The sequence below is a fragment of the Peromyscus eremicus genome, chromosome 2, assembly GCF_949786415.1.
Source record: "Peromyscus eremicus chromosome 2, PerEre_H2_v1, whole genome shotgun sequence".
NCBI lineage: Eukaryota > Metazoa > Chordata > Mammalia > Rodentia > Cricetidae > Peromyscus > Peromyscus eremicus.
In genome coordinates, this window is record NC_081417.1 from 160,972,391 (window position 1) to 160,986,111 (window position 13,721).

The following is a 13,721-nucleotide window of genomic DNA, read 5'->3' on the forward strand; positions in this document are numbered from 1 at the left end:
GAACTGTGTCTGTCTGTTCCTGAAGTTCCCACTTTTGACATTTTGTTACTGTCTTTAGAAATTTGTAGTTGTCTGTGCACTCATTGCCAAAAATAACCTGTATGAACTGCCTTAATTAAGACTCCTGTGCCAGGGATTCCTTGGTCCTGTCCCAGTGCCGCAGGGTGATAGGACCCAGAGGAACCAGGGTCAGGTGGGAGCTCTCACTCACCTGTGTCTCATAATAGCCTCTTGTCATCACCAAAGGGTAGGATGTATAAAATAAGATGAAGTTACTATCATTTGCTTAATATAGGAAGCTCTTACCCACGCTCCATCAGCTGGGGTTAAATTTAGAAATGGGGGCATCTCGGATCCCACCCACAGAGCAGGCGGTGCTGCTCCAGCTCTGAGCTGCTGGCTGCTGCTGTGGGCTTGTAGGCAGGCCTGGCCCAGCCAGCCAGCCAGCAGGCCTTAGGAAAAGAAAATTAAGCCTTTATTTTTAATCCAGTCAGCATGTTGTCAATACTTAAAGAAAAATCAAAACAAAAATCTGTAAGCAGTTAAATGTTAAGATGCAAAAATATCTCTACCACCCGGTGTTTATCTACGTGGTAGTGGCCAACAAGCCTGGTTCTTTTCCTTCCCATAATTCCTGAAGTGAATGCAGTCTCTAACGAGAGCAAATCCTACAATTTTGTTGTCATCTTCTAAAATTACCAATCTTGAGTAGCAGCGACAGCCAATGATGGACTGTATCATTTGCCAAAGTTATTTTTTTGTTCTTGATCCCAGCCATGTCTGAATGGGAAGCAAGTGGACACCGAGGAGAGGCGCTTTATAGAAAACTTGGCACTAGCCAGTTGTGTGAAGGCGAGAAGGGGGGTGGGATGGTGACTTCCAGGGTAGAAGAAGGGACGTGGCTTCTCTGAAAGAAGCGTCCATCTGGGCTGCACCGACAGCCCGGGCACTTGGGAACCAGGCTGCAGGCTTCTGTTTGGACACAGGTCAGCAAACACAGCCTCTGCACCGACGGTGATACCGAGGCGTCCTGGTGTGACACGGGCAGTGGTGTTTGTGATGGAGTCCTCGAAGACTGTGCTGGAAGAGTTAGGCATGCTTTCAGTAATTCCCGTGTGACACATGACAGCCAGCCCTTCTCAGGTAGGGCCTCACACAGCTCTGCTGACTTCACACTCGCTGTGTAGCTGAGGATGGCCTTGAATTTCTGATGTCCCTGCCTTCACTTCCTGAGTGATGGGTGTCTGGTCTCTGTGGTGCTGAGGATCAAACTCAGGACTTCTTTGGTATCTCTCTCTTTCTCTCTCTGTCTTTCTCTGTCTCTCTCTCTGTCTCTGTCTCTCTCTCTCTCTCTCTCTCTCACACACACACACACACACACACACACACACACACACACACAATTAAAAAATAGAACTTAAAACCTTCAGTCCATGCCTTCTCTTCTGCCTTCCCTGTGGGGAACAGTTGCACTGTCTGAGGTCTAAGTTGAGACCTGCTTGTTTATGCAGTGGTGAGAGAAAATGAGGAAGACAAAGACAAACAGATTAGAGAGACAAGTGAGGGGTGGGGATGATGCTCAGTAGCTAGAGTGCTCCCTTCGATGCCCATGTGTGCACACATACACGTGAGTGCAGGCCTCTGGATGCACATGTGTGCACACATGCACGTAAGTGCAGGCCTCTGGATGCACATGTGTGCACACATGCATGTGAGTGCTCCCTTCGATGCACATGTGTGCACACACGCACGTGAGTGCAGGCCTCTGGATGCACATGTGTGCACACACGCACGTGAGTGCAGGCCTCTGGATGCATGTATGCACACATGCACGTGAGTGCAGGCCTCTGGATGCATGTGTGCACACATGCACGTGAGTGCTCCCTTTGATGCACATGTGTACACATGCACGCGAGTGCAGGCCTCTGGATGCACATGTGTGCACACATGCACGTGAGTGCAGGCCTCTGGAGGCCAGGGACATCAGATTGATCTAGGGCTGGAGTTATGGGTAGTGTGAGCTGTCTGATGTGCGTGCTGAAAACCAAACTCCCGACCTTGGAAGAGCAGTTCTGCTGTTAGTACTGAGCCAGCTCTCCAGCCCCTTGAATATTTTATACTGAAACACGTCACCATTCTTTTTTTTTTTTTTTTTTTTTTTTTTTTGGTTTTTCGAGACAGGGTTTCTCTGTGTAGCTTTGCGCCTTTTCCTGGAACTCACTTGGTAGCCCAGGCTGGCCTCGAACTCACAGAGATCCGCCTGGCTCTGCCTCCCGAGTGCTGGGATTAAAGGCGTGCGCCACCACCGCCCGGCCACGTCACCATTCTTTGTGAGATCAGCTCCCGTGATGTTTGTTCTCGCTTGTGAGCAAGCACAGTTCTGGCTGTGTCTAGGAGGCTGTTTCCCCTTTCTGGGTGTTGTGGTCACAGAGATGCCAATGTAAACAACACAGAAGATGGTATTCTTCCACCCAGATTTCGAAGGAAGGCCTGAGGTGCAAGGCAGTGTGTGGTAGAGGTTAGGATCCTTGCAGCAGCTCTCAGAGGCGCACGTGAAGCCATGGGGCAGAAGGCTCTCACTGGAGACCTCGGCGTGTTAGAGAAGCTAATACAATGGAATGTCTGTGGAAGAAAGCCTGAAGGGATAACTAGAGCCGGTCCAGGAGAGACCGTGTGGTTACATACAAGATAGAGGAGTGGGTTCCCCAGACCTCTCATCGGTCCTGTAGGGAACAGAAGTGGACCCTGAGCCATTACATGTTGGGAGTATGTGACTTTCTGGTTTTTACAAGGGTTGACAATTGCCCTGAGTCTCCAGGGAAACTTAACTTTTGGCTTTTGAACCTCGTTAGAACTCTTAAAGCTTTGGGGATTCTTGGAGGTCAACTGGATGCATTTTGAATAATGAGATGGACATGAGTCTGTTGTGGGTTAAGGGTAGAATGTTGTTGTTCAGAGTGATACTTTTTGAGTGTCAGGTTAACAAGGAATGGACATCTTGACTTAGGATCTTCAGTGTCTGTTTCTTTATCAGTCTGTTCATATCCAGCAGCCATCTCTTGAGCACCAAGATCCAGGATCTGTCTTGGGCCAGGGAAACTGAGGCACAGCTCAGATATCCATGTTACACATTATCCAGTGCATTCCGGGGTGCCTTGTGGGGCCCACATATGGGCCAACATGTCATCTATGAACCAGAAGCTCACCCAGTCATGCTTGTTCCTTCCGAAATCTACTGGGGATCACAGCCTTGCACATCAGAACTGTCAGCATTTTAGAGACAATGGCCTCGTAGTAGATTTGATGGCAACTTGCTGGTGTTTTTGGTAAATGAGGCCAAACTGCATTTAAAAGTGTTTGCATCAATCTCTTCCATTTTATTCTTCCATTTTTGACAAGTTGTGCTTGTAAACAAGGGGCCAGTTACAGATATAGTGAGTTCTGGATTTTTGTTTCGTTTCGTTTTTTTGAGACAGGGTCTCTCTCTATATCCCTGGCTGTCTTAGAACTCACTCTATAGACCAGGCTGGCCTCAAATTCAGAGAAATCGGCCTTCCTCTGCCTCCCAGGAGCTGGGATTAAAGGCTGTGCTGTCACCACCCTGCAAATTCTAGATTTTAACACAAACCCTTCCTTTTCCTCTTCTTTACCCTCCCATAATGTAACTGTCTAGAGGCCAGGGAGGTGCTCTGGGCCATGACCCCTCTACACACACAGTAGGCAGGGAGGTGCTCTGGGCCATGACCCCTCTACACACACAGTAGGCAGGGAGGTGCTCTGGGCCATGACCCCTCTACACACACAGTAGGCAGGGAGGTGCTCTGGGCCATGACCCCTCTACACACACAGTAGGCAGGGAGGTGCTCTGGGCCATGACCCCTCTACACACACAGTAATTTTTCTGCCACCCTACCCTTCACCATGATCTTGAAATCTCTCATCACCTTACCTAGGAATTCCACTTCACTCTTGATCTGGCCAACCACGTTGGAAAGGCAGCATAGCTTGGCCTCAGTAGCCCCCTGAGCAGTGTCTGGACTCAGTTCCTGCTGTGTGTCTGGGACACACAACTCCTGTGTCTGTGCCCTGATTTGTAAGACAGAAAACAATGTGCCTGTCTCCTGGGGCTGCTTTCCAGGGAAGCTCAGCATCCTTGTCTGTATTTGTATTTATCTACCGGGGACCAGCTCACATGGACAGAGGCCTGGTCCTTCCTGGAGCTGCTCTCCCACCAGGTCTCTGAGCTCTGCCGAACTCCAGTGCTTCTGCAGTGTAAGCTGGTCCTGGGCATCCAGGTCACGGGCGGCTTTGTGGACTCTTCAGAAAGCTTCGATTTCTGCTCCTTTTTGACTTTCTTCTGCAAACAGCCAGCTTGTCTTTGTCAGACAGACTGTCTCCTAAAGAGGACAGCTGTTTTGAAGGCACAGTGCTATGAACCCAGCACCTAAAGAGTATTGTCCCAGTGAGGCCAGCAGCCAGTTCCTAGACTCCTGTCTCTTACCCATTCTGTGCTTGACTGATGGGTGTGATCTAAACCCACGTTCTAATTCTGGGCACATCTTTTCTTCGTGTGCACTGTCAGTGTTCTGCAGCAAGTGTTCTTGATGTTAACCTGAGCCAAGGGAGCTTCTGTGGACACCAAGGCCGTTGCTCATGGTATGAGGATGATCTATGGGAAAGCACCTCTCTGTGTGCCAGGGCCTCCTGCTGATCCTCTTGTGAGTCTGGCCACTGCCCAGCTGTTGTCCACTCTGGTTTTTATGGAGAAAATCCAGAAGAACTGAGCCTGTGAGCACCCTCTCTCCATCCTCTCTGAAGTCTTTAGATAAGTGTTTGCACAGAGACCTGCCATGAAGCCACAGCCTAATCAGGAGGTTGTGAGTGGCATGGCCTGGACGTGCCTCCATGTGAGTGGCACCTGGCCAGGGGAGGTTGACGGTCTCTAATCCCTGTGCCCACCTGAGCAGAGCGTGTGTGGTGCCAGATTTCCCTGACTCCTCCAGAGACATTTTATTTCTTTTTACTTATGTGTTCATCTCCAATCCTAAATCGGCATAGACACACAGGAAATTGGTGTTCAGTTCAACAACAACATGAGGCATGTGGCTGCAGTAGAGCCTGGACCTCGTGGGTGGGGTGCCTCCCAGTTTTTCTCCTCTCTCTTCCTCTTTAGAAGCCAGCACGTCCGAGCATAGTGAGCGCTCAGCTTTCTAAAGTTCCTGACGTCTGTTGAGTGGATCAATGTCACTTTGATGCTTTTATAGGTTATAATCCCAGTGCTTGGGACAGCAAGGTGGGAGAATCTTGAGTTTAAGATCAGTCTGGGTTACATCAGCAAGACCTTGTCTCAAAAATAAGCAGGCAGGGGACCCACAAAAATGCCTCAGTGAGGAAACCACTTGCCATGCAAAGCCCAGTGCACAACCCACATAAAATGTGTGCTGTGCTAATACAACGCGCGCGCACACAGACACACACAGACACACACACACACACACACACACACACACACACACACACACACACACACACACAGAAACGTGCATGCTTAAATAAATAAAAATGGAGGGGCTGGATAGATGGTTCAGTGGTTAAAAGCACTGGCTACTCTTCCAAAGGTCCTGAGTTCAATTCCAAGCACCCACATAGTGGCTCACAAACATCTATAATGAGATCTGGAGCCCTCTTCTGGCCTGCAGGCATACATGCAGACAGAATACTGTATACATAATAAATAAATAAATAAATAAATAAATAAATAAATAAATAAATAAATAAATAATGTAATAATAACTAGGCAGGCAATGTGCTGCTATGATTTCCTTTGGCTCTACACCAAGGACATAGATGGCTGCATTGTGCTGTAGTTATATTTCCAGTATTTTGAGGACCCTTTATACTGTTTTCCACAGTGGGTCGACCAGTGTTACATTTCCATTGTACTATATATATATACTTTTTTTTGAGCTGAGGACCGAACCCAGGGCCTTACAAGCGCTCTACCACTGAGCTAAATCCCCAGCCCTGTACTATATTTTTTAATAATTCTGTGTGTTAAACAGTTTCACAGTATAATATGACATTTGCTGTTGTGCATCACATTGGTGCTCAAAGAGTTTGGCTCTTGGAACATTTCAGTTTCAGATTCTGATTGGGAAACATTTAATTCCCTCTAGAAGAGAAGTCCTGTGCCCCCTGGCAGTCACCCTATTTATTCTGGTCTGCCATCGCTAGGGACCCTTGAGTCCCCTCCTACAGCACAAGAGCCTCTTACTGAATGTGGCCCTCAGCGTCTGCCTCGCTTCCCTCTGTGCCTATCTTTAGGTTCACCCATGTTAGTGTGGGTGGGTAGGCCACATCTTCGTCACTTGGTGGGCGTTTGTGTTGTCCCTTGCTGGCTGTGAGGAGTGAGACTGCCATTGAATTTGCATCTCTGTCCCTGGGTGTGGAACAGTTGAAGTACACTGTTTCTTTCTACAAATTCCAGACATTTCCCAGAAATTACCCCTTCTCTGGTGATGCTGGGCAGTGGTGGCGCTTGCCTTTAATCCCAGCACTCGGGAAGCAGATGCTGGTGGATCTCTGTGAGTTTGAGGCCAGCCTGGTCTACAGAGCGAGTTCCAGGGCAGCCAAGGTTACACAGAGAAACCCTGTCTCTAAATAAACAGGAAGGACTGGTGATTCTGAGCCACCCTTTGCCTTGTGTTATCTGATTTTGTCCTTACTGTTTTGAGATAGGACAGGATGGCCTCAAACTCAAGATCCTCCTGCCTCAGCCTCTTGAGTATATGGGTCACTGAGTGTGTCACCTTGTCCATCTAACCAGCTGATGTTTTGACCGATGTCCTCCCAGGGGACATTGTTATGAACTTTGCCTGGCAGTGAGGTTTGTGGAGAACTTTGTCACTTGCCCAGAATGTCACCTAAGGCCATTTTCAGATGCTTCTGAGGAAGTCACAGCATGCCACACCCCGCTCCCGCTGACTGGAACCCTTGCTAGTGTGGGTGGGAGGACTGGTTTCCAGGGTGTGAACATGCTCTCTTCCTCCAGGTCTCACCAGCCGTGTGCCCTTTTCTGTGCAGGTGTCACCATGAAGCTCATGGATGAGGTGGCTGGGATTGTGGCTGCACGCCACTGCAAGACCAACATAGTCACAGCTTCCGTGGATGCAATCAATTTTCACGACAAAATCCGGAAAGGTAAGAGAGCTCTCCCCGTGAGAATGGGGGCGGGTAGCACTTTAGAGTCCTGGGTGCTTGGTCCCTGGAGCTATTTCCCTTTGTGCTCACACCTGGTGTCTGCTTGTGTGCACAAGGAGCAGGAAGACACAACTGTGTGCTTTGTCCTTTACACACATCCGTGAGGCTGGTGTTTATTGATCTGATTTCAGCTGGAAACTCTGGGATGACAGAGGCTTTTGTCCCTGAACTCCAGCATTAGGAGCCCTGGGATGCCCCTGCTTCAACAGCTGCCACCAAACCTTGTAGGTTTCCTTCTTGTGGAATAAGAGGTGACCCATGGCAGGATGGACAGTGATGGCAGGACAGTGCTGAGGCGCCTCAGGCGCTCCGTCCTTGGCTAGCCCTGCTCACCTTCCTTGAGGGTTTTCACAGGACGGAGATGGAATTGGGCAGCTGCCGCTGGTAGGGCAGGTTCATCCGCCTTGTCGTTTCAGGCAGAGGGTGAGTCCAAAGTTGGGCCTTGGCCCTGGGATGCTGCACTGTGAGAGCAGCTCATGAGAGGGGCAGTGGATGAGGCTAGGCCTTGCTACAGATTATTGATTACAGACTAGGGGCCATACAGTTTAAGCCACTTCACTGCCTTGCACTCCTGGTTCTGAGGCCAGAGCCTTGGGACCCTGGGTGCCCCCCAGCACCTGGTAGGGGGCCACTACATGGTGGATAGAAGCACTCTGAGATTGGGCAGATGCAAGACTACCCCCTTCGCCATACTGAAAGTAAGTGGGCTTTCCTGCTGTGGATGTGGGGCTGTCGATAAGGACAGCCAGCGGTGACGTGGCTCCCTCTGCTTCCAGGAATCTGTCTTGATTGACAGGTATTTGCCGCCAACACAGACAATAGTTTCATTTTAACAGGTGATGGTGACAAGTGGCTCCTGTCACTTTAGCTTGCTGCTCGGGGCCTTGTGTGTCAGAAGCCTGGAATGCTGTGCTCCTTGTAGCTCATGCCTTGAGCCTTCAGGAAGGGAGAGTCCTTTTTCTAGAGTTCCTGCCTGGTGACATGGCTGCTCAGCACTCCGTTGTTAAATATAAACCCAGACCCACCGGGGAGAGCAGGCTCGTGCACCACAGAACTGGTCCCGCTCAGCCATCCCTCGGTGGCCCTAGAACAGTGAAAAAGCATCCTGGAGAACAGCTTTCCTCCAGGTCCACCCAGCGGTAGACATATCAATAAAGCCTTGCATCAGAGAGCCCTTAAAGGAACTACACTGTTCTTAGAAGGAAGGCACCAGAGCAAGACCCCCAGATTCTTCACCGTTGGCCTCCTGCATGGCCAGGAGCTCGGCAGGGGCCGTTCAAGAGGCAGTGGATCTGGATTGGAGGAATGGCTGAGAGTCAGGCAGCTTGTCTAGGGTCGTTTCTGTCACCAGAGGATGTAGGGCTGCATTATCTGCAGCAAATGTCCTTGACAGTGGTCTGACACACTGCTCTGCTCTAGCTCCCTCAAAGGGGTGGGCTCGGGGTGGGGGGGGGGCTGGGAGCTTTGCACAGAACCTCCTGGGATGTCCTGGTCTTTGTAGCTAAAACAGTGTGGTAGTGCACATCTTTAATCCCAGCACTTGGGAGTTCAAGGCCAGCTTAATCTGCATAGTGAGTTCCCAGCCACTCAGGGTTGCATAGTGAGACCCTGTCTTTATTTAAAAAAGAAAAGTCTGTGATGTGAGGGCCCTTCCCTAGAGCCCCCTCCCTCAGTGGCTGCTGCAACCTTGTCTTTGTCCTTGTACCGTTACAGCCCTCTGGCCTAGAGACTTCTGAGAGAGACATTTGGCTCCTCCCAGGGAGCGGCAGATGATGACTGCTTGCTGACATGGGGTCTTGCTTGGGCTTTGAAGGAACTGAGGCAATAAGGAAATAACAGTTGTAGAGTCCGGCCTACTTCTGTGCCCGAGTCCTCAGGCTTTTACACACTGTCACCTTGCTTGTTGTTTCTAACTAGATGTCCCCTGTGAGGTCCCCTGTATTGTCCTTTTACACAGGAGTAAAAGGTGTCCTGGGGGTGTCCAGGGAGGAGGGTCCGTCCCTCTTCAGGTGGCACAGGCTGTGTCTTCCTCACAAATGTGGTTGTGACATTCATTCCATCTTTGGTTCCTCAGTACCGAGGCCCCTGCCAGTGCACTCTGCTCTTCACCAGAGGCGCAGGGGTGGCAAATCCTTCCTGCCTCTGGGGTTTGTGGTGATGTGGTCCAAGTGTGTCAGCCACCATGAGGAGGGCGGGGCTGACAAGCCGGTTCTGATCCAGCTGCTGAGGTCACTTTAGCCCGAGGCTGTGGCACCTCTTGGGCCATCATCCCTGTGCTTGCCTTTGCCTTACACCTCAGTTCTGGCATGGAGGAGGCCACAGGGGACAGTTTTGCCACCTCCACAGAAGAGGTGTGACATGCATCAGTGTGTACAGGATAAGGCAGCGTCTACAGAGCCCTGGGAACCTTGCCTGCAAGACGGGCCTGGCACATGTGGACTCTGTGAAGGAACGTTAGCTCCCTGGGGCTGCGGCGTCTGATGCACACAGACTGGGATGTTTAAAATGACAGAAACGAAGTCTCTCCTGATTTTGGAGGCTAACATCTGAGTCCAAGATGTCATCAGAGCTGCACACCCTCTGAGAACCATACCGCCTCCTCTAGCCCCGTGTGTCCTTGGCCATGCGCCATCTTGTGGGTCTGTCTCTTAGAAGATTTTTTGGTCACTCAATAGGATGTCCATCAGAAAGTTTTAGCAACAGCTTAACATGGTCACAGTACTGTCCCCAGAAGGTCAGAAGAGAATGTGTGAGTTTGAGCACAACAGGATGGATATGTGCTAAAATTCAGTTAGCTGCATCCAGGTTTATAAATATAGGCTGAGTTTTCAGAGCCAGACTTTCCATGTGGCCACTCGGCCTACTAGTTGCCTCTGCTCTTGGTAGACTACCCAACTTGCTGTTTATGAACTTGGTTCTTTGAGGATACCTCTTCACTCATACTGAGAACAGAGAGGACAGACTCCATCCCACCTGTGGCTCACAGCCTCCATGGCCACCTGCGACACCCTATGTTCAGGCCGCTCAGTCTGGCCTCCTGGTATACCAAGGCCAGCTGCCACCTGTGCACACCAAAGGTGTGTAGGTTGAGTTAACTCTCCAGTGGCTTCATCCACACACTAGATTGGTGTCCAGCCCTGTGTCACTGACCACTCCTGTGTCACTAGCCCCTTGCCCAGGAAGAAATGAGAAGGACAGAGATCCAGCTCCTTAAGCAATGTTGGCCCAGCAAGAGCATCTCAGGCTCTCCATGCCAGTATCATGGATGCTGGGGATTGTAGGAGCCACGAGCCGTGACAAGCCCATACCTACTCTTAGAGGACCTGCTATGACCATGCCGAGTTCAATGAGGATCTTGGACAGCACACAGCATGGAAGCCTGACGTGGACAGCAATGCCTTTGCTCAGTACAAATAAGAAACCTCAGCCGTATGAGCATATGTATCCCATGGGTTACTGTCTCCCCTCCCCCCCAGTTGAGACATTAAATTCCAACCGGTTTCCTTGAAGAGATGGTTTTTGGCAGTGCACTTTGCTTGTAGATTACCAGTCTTCCAGAAGGACCCTCCCAGAGGCTGCAGTTTAATGTCACCATAGTTCACTGTTGTGTGCACTTGAGACAGTTCTGTGCCCTGGCTCTCTGGTGCACAAAACACGGAGCTCTTTGTAAACTTCCGAGTGCTTAGCAGGTCTCAGGCTTGGTAACAGCTATTTTCTTTATTAGTTTGTTTTCATTTCCAATCCCTGGCATACAGTTGTAATCTAGCTGCTGCTGCCTGGGGAGTGATGTTGTCTTCGGGGGAGTCAGCTGGGGCAGCTGCCAGCCTTGTGGGGTACGCTCTCCAGGTGGGCTGTCAGTGGCTTCAAAGCAGGCAGTTTGCAGCCCACTTGATGCATTTGCCCTGGACATTGCTGGCTTCAGGGTCAGGCCCATGCTGAGTGCCTTCCCATGAGCCTTCTGCAGATTGTTATCTCAGGATTCTAACCTTTAACTTGAGAGGTTAAGGAAGCTGCCTATAGCCACTGGGGCTCAGGCGTGTTTTTGGTGACCCCTTACAGGACACAGCCAGGTATCCAGGGCACGGAACAGCAACTGCAGGGTGGATATGGGTGAGGGGTGCTACATGTGATCTTCACAGGTCAAATGCAACATCATCTACCTTTGATGTTCACCTTGGATGTGATCTGACTTCAGCTGCTTCTCACATCTGAGTAGTAACTTCTCTCTTCTGAGGCTTTGTGCAGTGAGTGGTTTAGCCTAAGAAAGACACTGCTCTGTTGTGCCCTCATCAGCCTTTACCAGGGTCCTTTTCCTGTTGAGTTTGGAGAGCATCAGGGGTGGATAGTTGAGTCTCCTGTCTCCAGCAGCTCCCTACACTCCATTCTATTGGCTTTGCTTAAAAACAAAACTACAAAAAACTTTTTTTTATATATTTTTTTAAAAAAAACATATATATATGTGTGTTTTGCCTGCATGTATGTGTGTGCATCGTGTGTGTGCCTGGTGTTTGCAGACTGGAACTAGAGTTTGGATGGTCGTGAGCCACCATGTGAGTACTGGGAATTGAATCCAGGCTCTCTGCAAGAGCAGCAGGTGCTCTAAACTAACCACCTCTCCAGCCCTGAGCTTTCACTGCTGTGCTGCCCACAAAATAGTCCCCGTCCACACATGGCTATTCAGAGTATAATTAAAATGAAAATCAAAGCTGGGCATAGTGGGATGTGCTTATAGTCCCAGTGTAGCCTGGCCAACACAGTGAGGCCATTCCAGAAAGGCAGAAAGACTGAAGTCCAAGGCAGCCTGGGCTGTGTCCTGAAACCTTGTCTACAGAAGAAAGACCAGAAGGGGGACGGCAGGAAAGAAAGAGAAGAGGCAGAGAGAGAGAGAGAGAGAGAGAGAGAGAGAGAGAGAGAGAGAGAGGGAGAAGAAGAGAGGGAGAAGAGAGGGAGAAGAGAGGAGAGAGGATGAAAAGTGCCGATCCTCAGTTATCCTCAGCCATCTCAAGTGCCAGAGCCCTGTGTAACAGTGGTGCAGGGCAGTGCAGATGTAGACTGTTTCATTATATAGCATATTATGTCCAGCCTTTCAGTTCCAGATACCTGTAACTTTGAGTATGGGTGGCCCAGGTGTCATGTGCTGGCATGAGCTGTGGTGTTTGCTTATCCACCAGGCCAACACCCTAGGCAGAGGGACAGAACTGCAGGAGCTGTTGGCACTGGGGCTGACCTGCTCCTCCACCAGCTTACTATGTCTCCACTGATGTGTCAGAGACTTCTTCCATGTAGTGCCGTGTTCCGCAGTCTGGGTGTTGAGGCCTCTTTGCTAACAAGTGTGCCAACACCTATCCATAACCACAAGGGTCACTGTGAACCTAGACTCTCCCGTTCTTTCTTCACTTCACCCCATGTGCCTGGACCTTCTGGGGACTTAGAGAATGGTGGAGCGTGAAGAAGGGCCCTGCTTCCTCCTGGGGAGAGGCAGGTGGGTAAGAAGTTGGGAGATTCCAGGGCAGCCATTCAAAGGATAGCCTTTGAGTTGAGGAAGGAAGTGGAAGGAAGCATTGGCTAGCAGTGTTTTGATGGAGGCCAGTGCCATGCTTCTGAGCCACTCAGTTCAGACCTGTGCAGTGTCTACTCCAGGGTAATGGCAGGGTCTCGGGCTCCCCTGGGCTCTGGGGGCCTGCAGGGTGCTAGGTCTCTGTGGTCAACTGCCCATGTTGAAAACCCTTCCGTAGCCCTTGTGGGTCTCTATGTTTACTCACCACATAATGGGGACCCCTGCTTTGCCCTTAGGCATTCCAGACTGGGAGACAGGTAGGCGTTGGTCAGATCTGCAGTGGAACATGAAGGCTAATAGAAGGAGTGCCGTGGAGGAGGTGGGCTAGTCTTGGCAGCATCCCTGGAGGAGAGGCACTGGGTGAGCTAGGCAGCCATTATAGGAAGTGTGTGGGATGGGGAGGCCATCATGGAGTTTGGACCACTTGTTAGCTACCTCTCCCCACCTAGTTGGATCTGGTTCCCCAGGCAGACTTTGACACTACAGGGACTCTGGGTGCTCTGTGCCTCCCCTGTCACCAGAGCTGAGGATTTTCGACATGGGGTTTCAGTTTGATCCTGTTCTCTCAGCGGCCTAGTCAGGTGCCAGCTCCATAGTGGATTCCTTCCTCTATCTGTGGAGATTCCCCCTGAGGCGTGTGTGTGGCATGGTGATGTAGTTCTCTTGTGAGTGAAAAAGCCCAGATTTGGGGTGTTTATCGTGTTGCATGACATCCCTGGCTCTCCAGACCCTTCCATCTGCTGGTCTTCTGGTCCAGTTCTCAGAACCAGCCACTTCTGACTTAAACTTGGAGTCAGAAGCTTTGGGCTTCCAACTCAAACATTACACCATGAGCAGCCAGGGTTTGGTTGTGACCCATGGTAGGAAATGGGTTTTGTGGTTGACAGCAGAAGGACACACTTCC

General features: G+C 50.4%; 1 protein-coding gene across 2 annotated transcripts in view; it reads left to right on the top strand.

Moving 5' to 3' along the window:
* Positions 1-13,721, top strand: part of Acot7 (acyl-CoA thioesterase 7) — a 97,133-nt gene that overhangs the window by 69,549 nt on the left and 13,863 nt on the right. For both annotated transcript variants that reach the window (XM_059255466.1, XM_059255465.1), the window contains exon 7: positions 7,084-7,200. In XM_059255466.1, the coding sequence (XP_059111449.1) occupies positions 7,084-7,200 (117 nt within the window). The remainder of the gene's footprint in view (positions 1-7,083; positions 7,201-13,721) is intronic.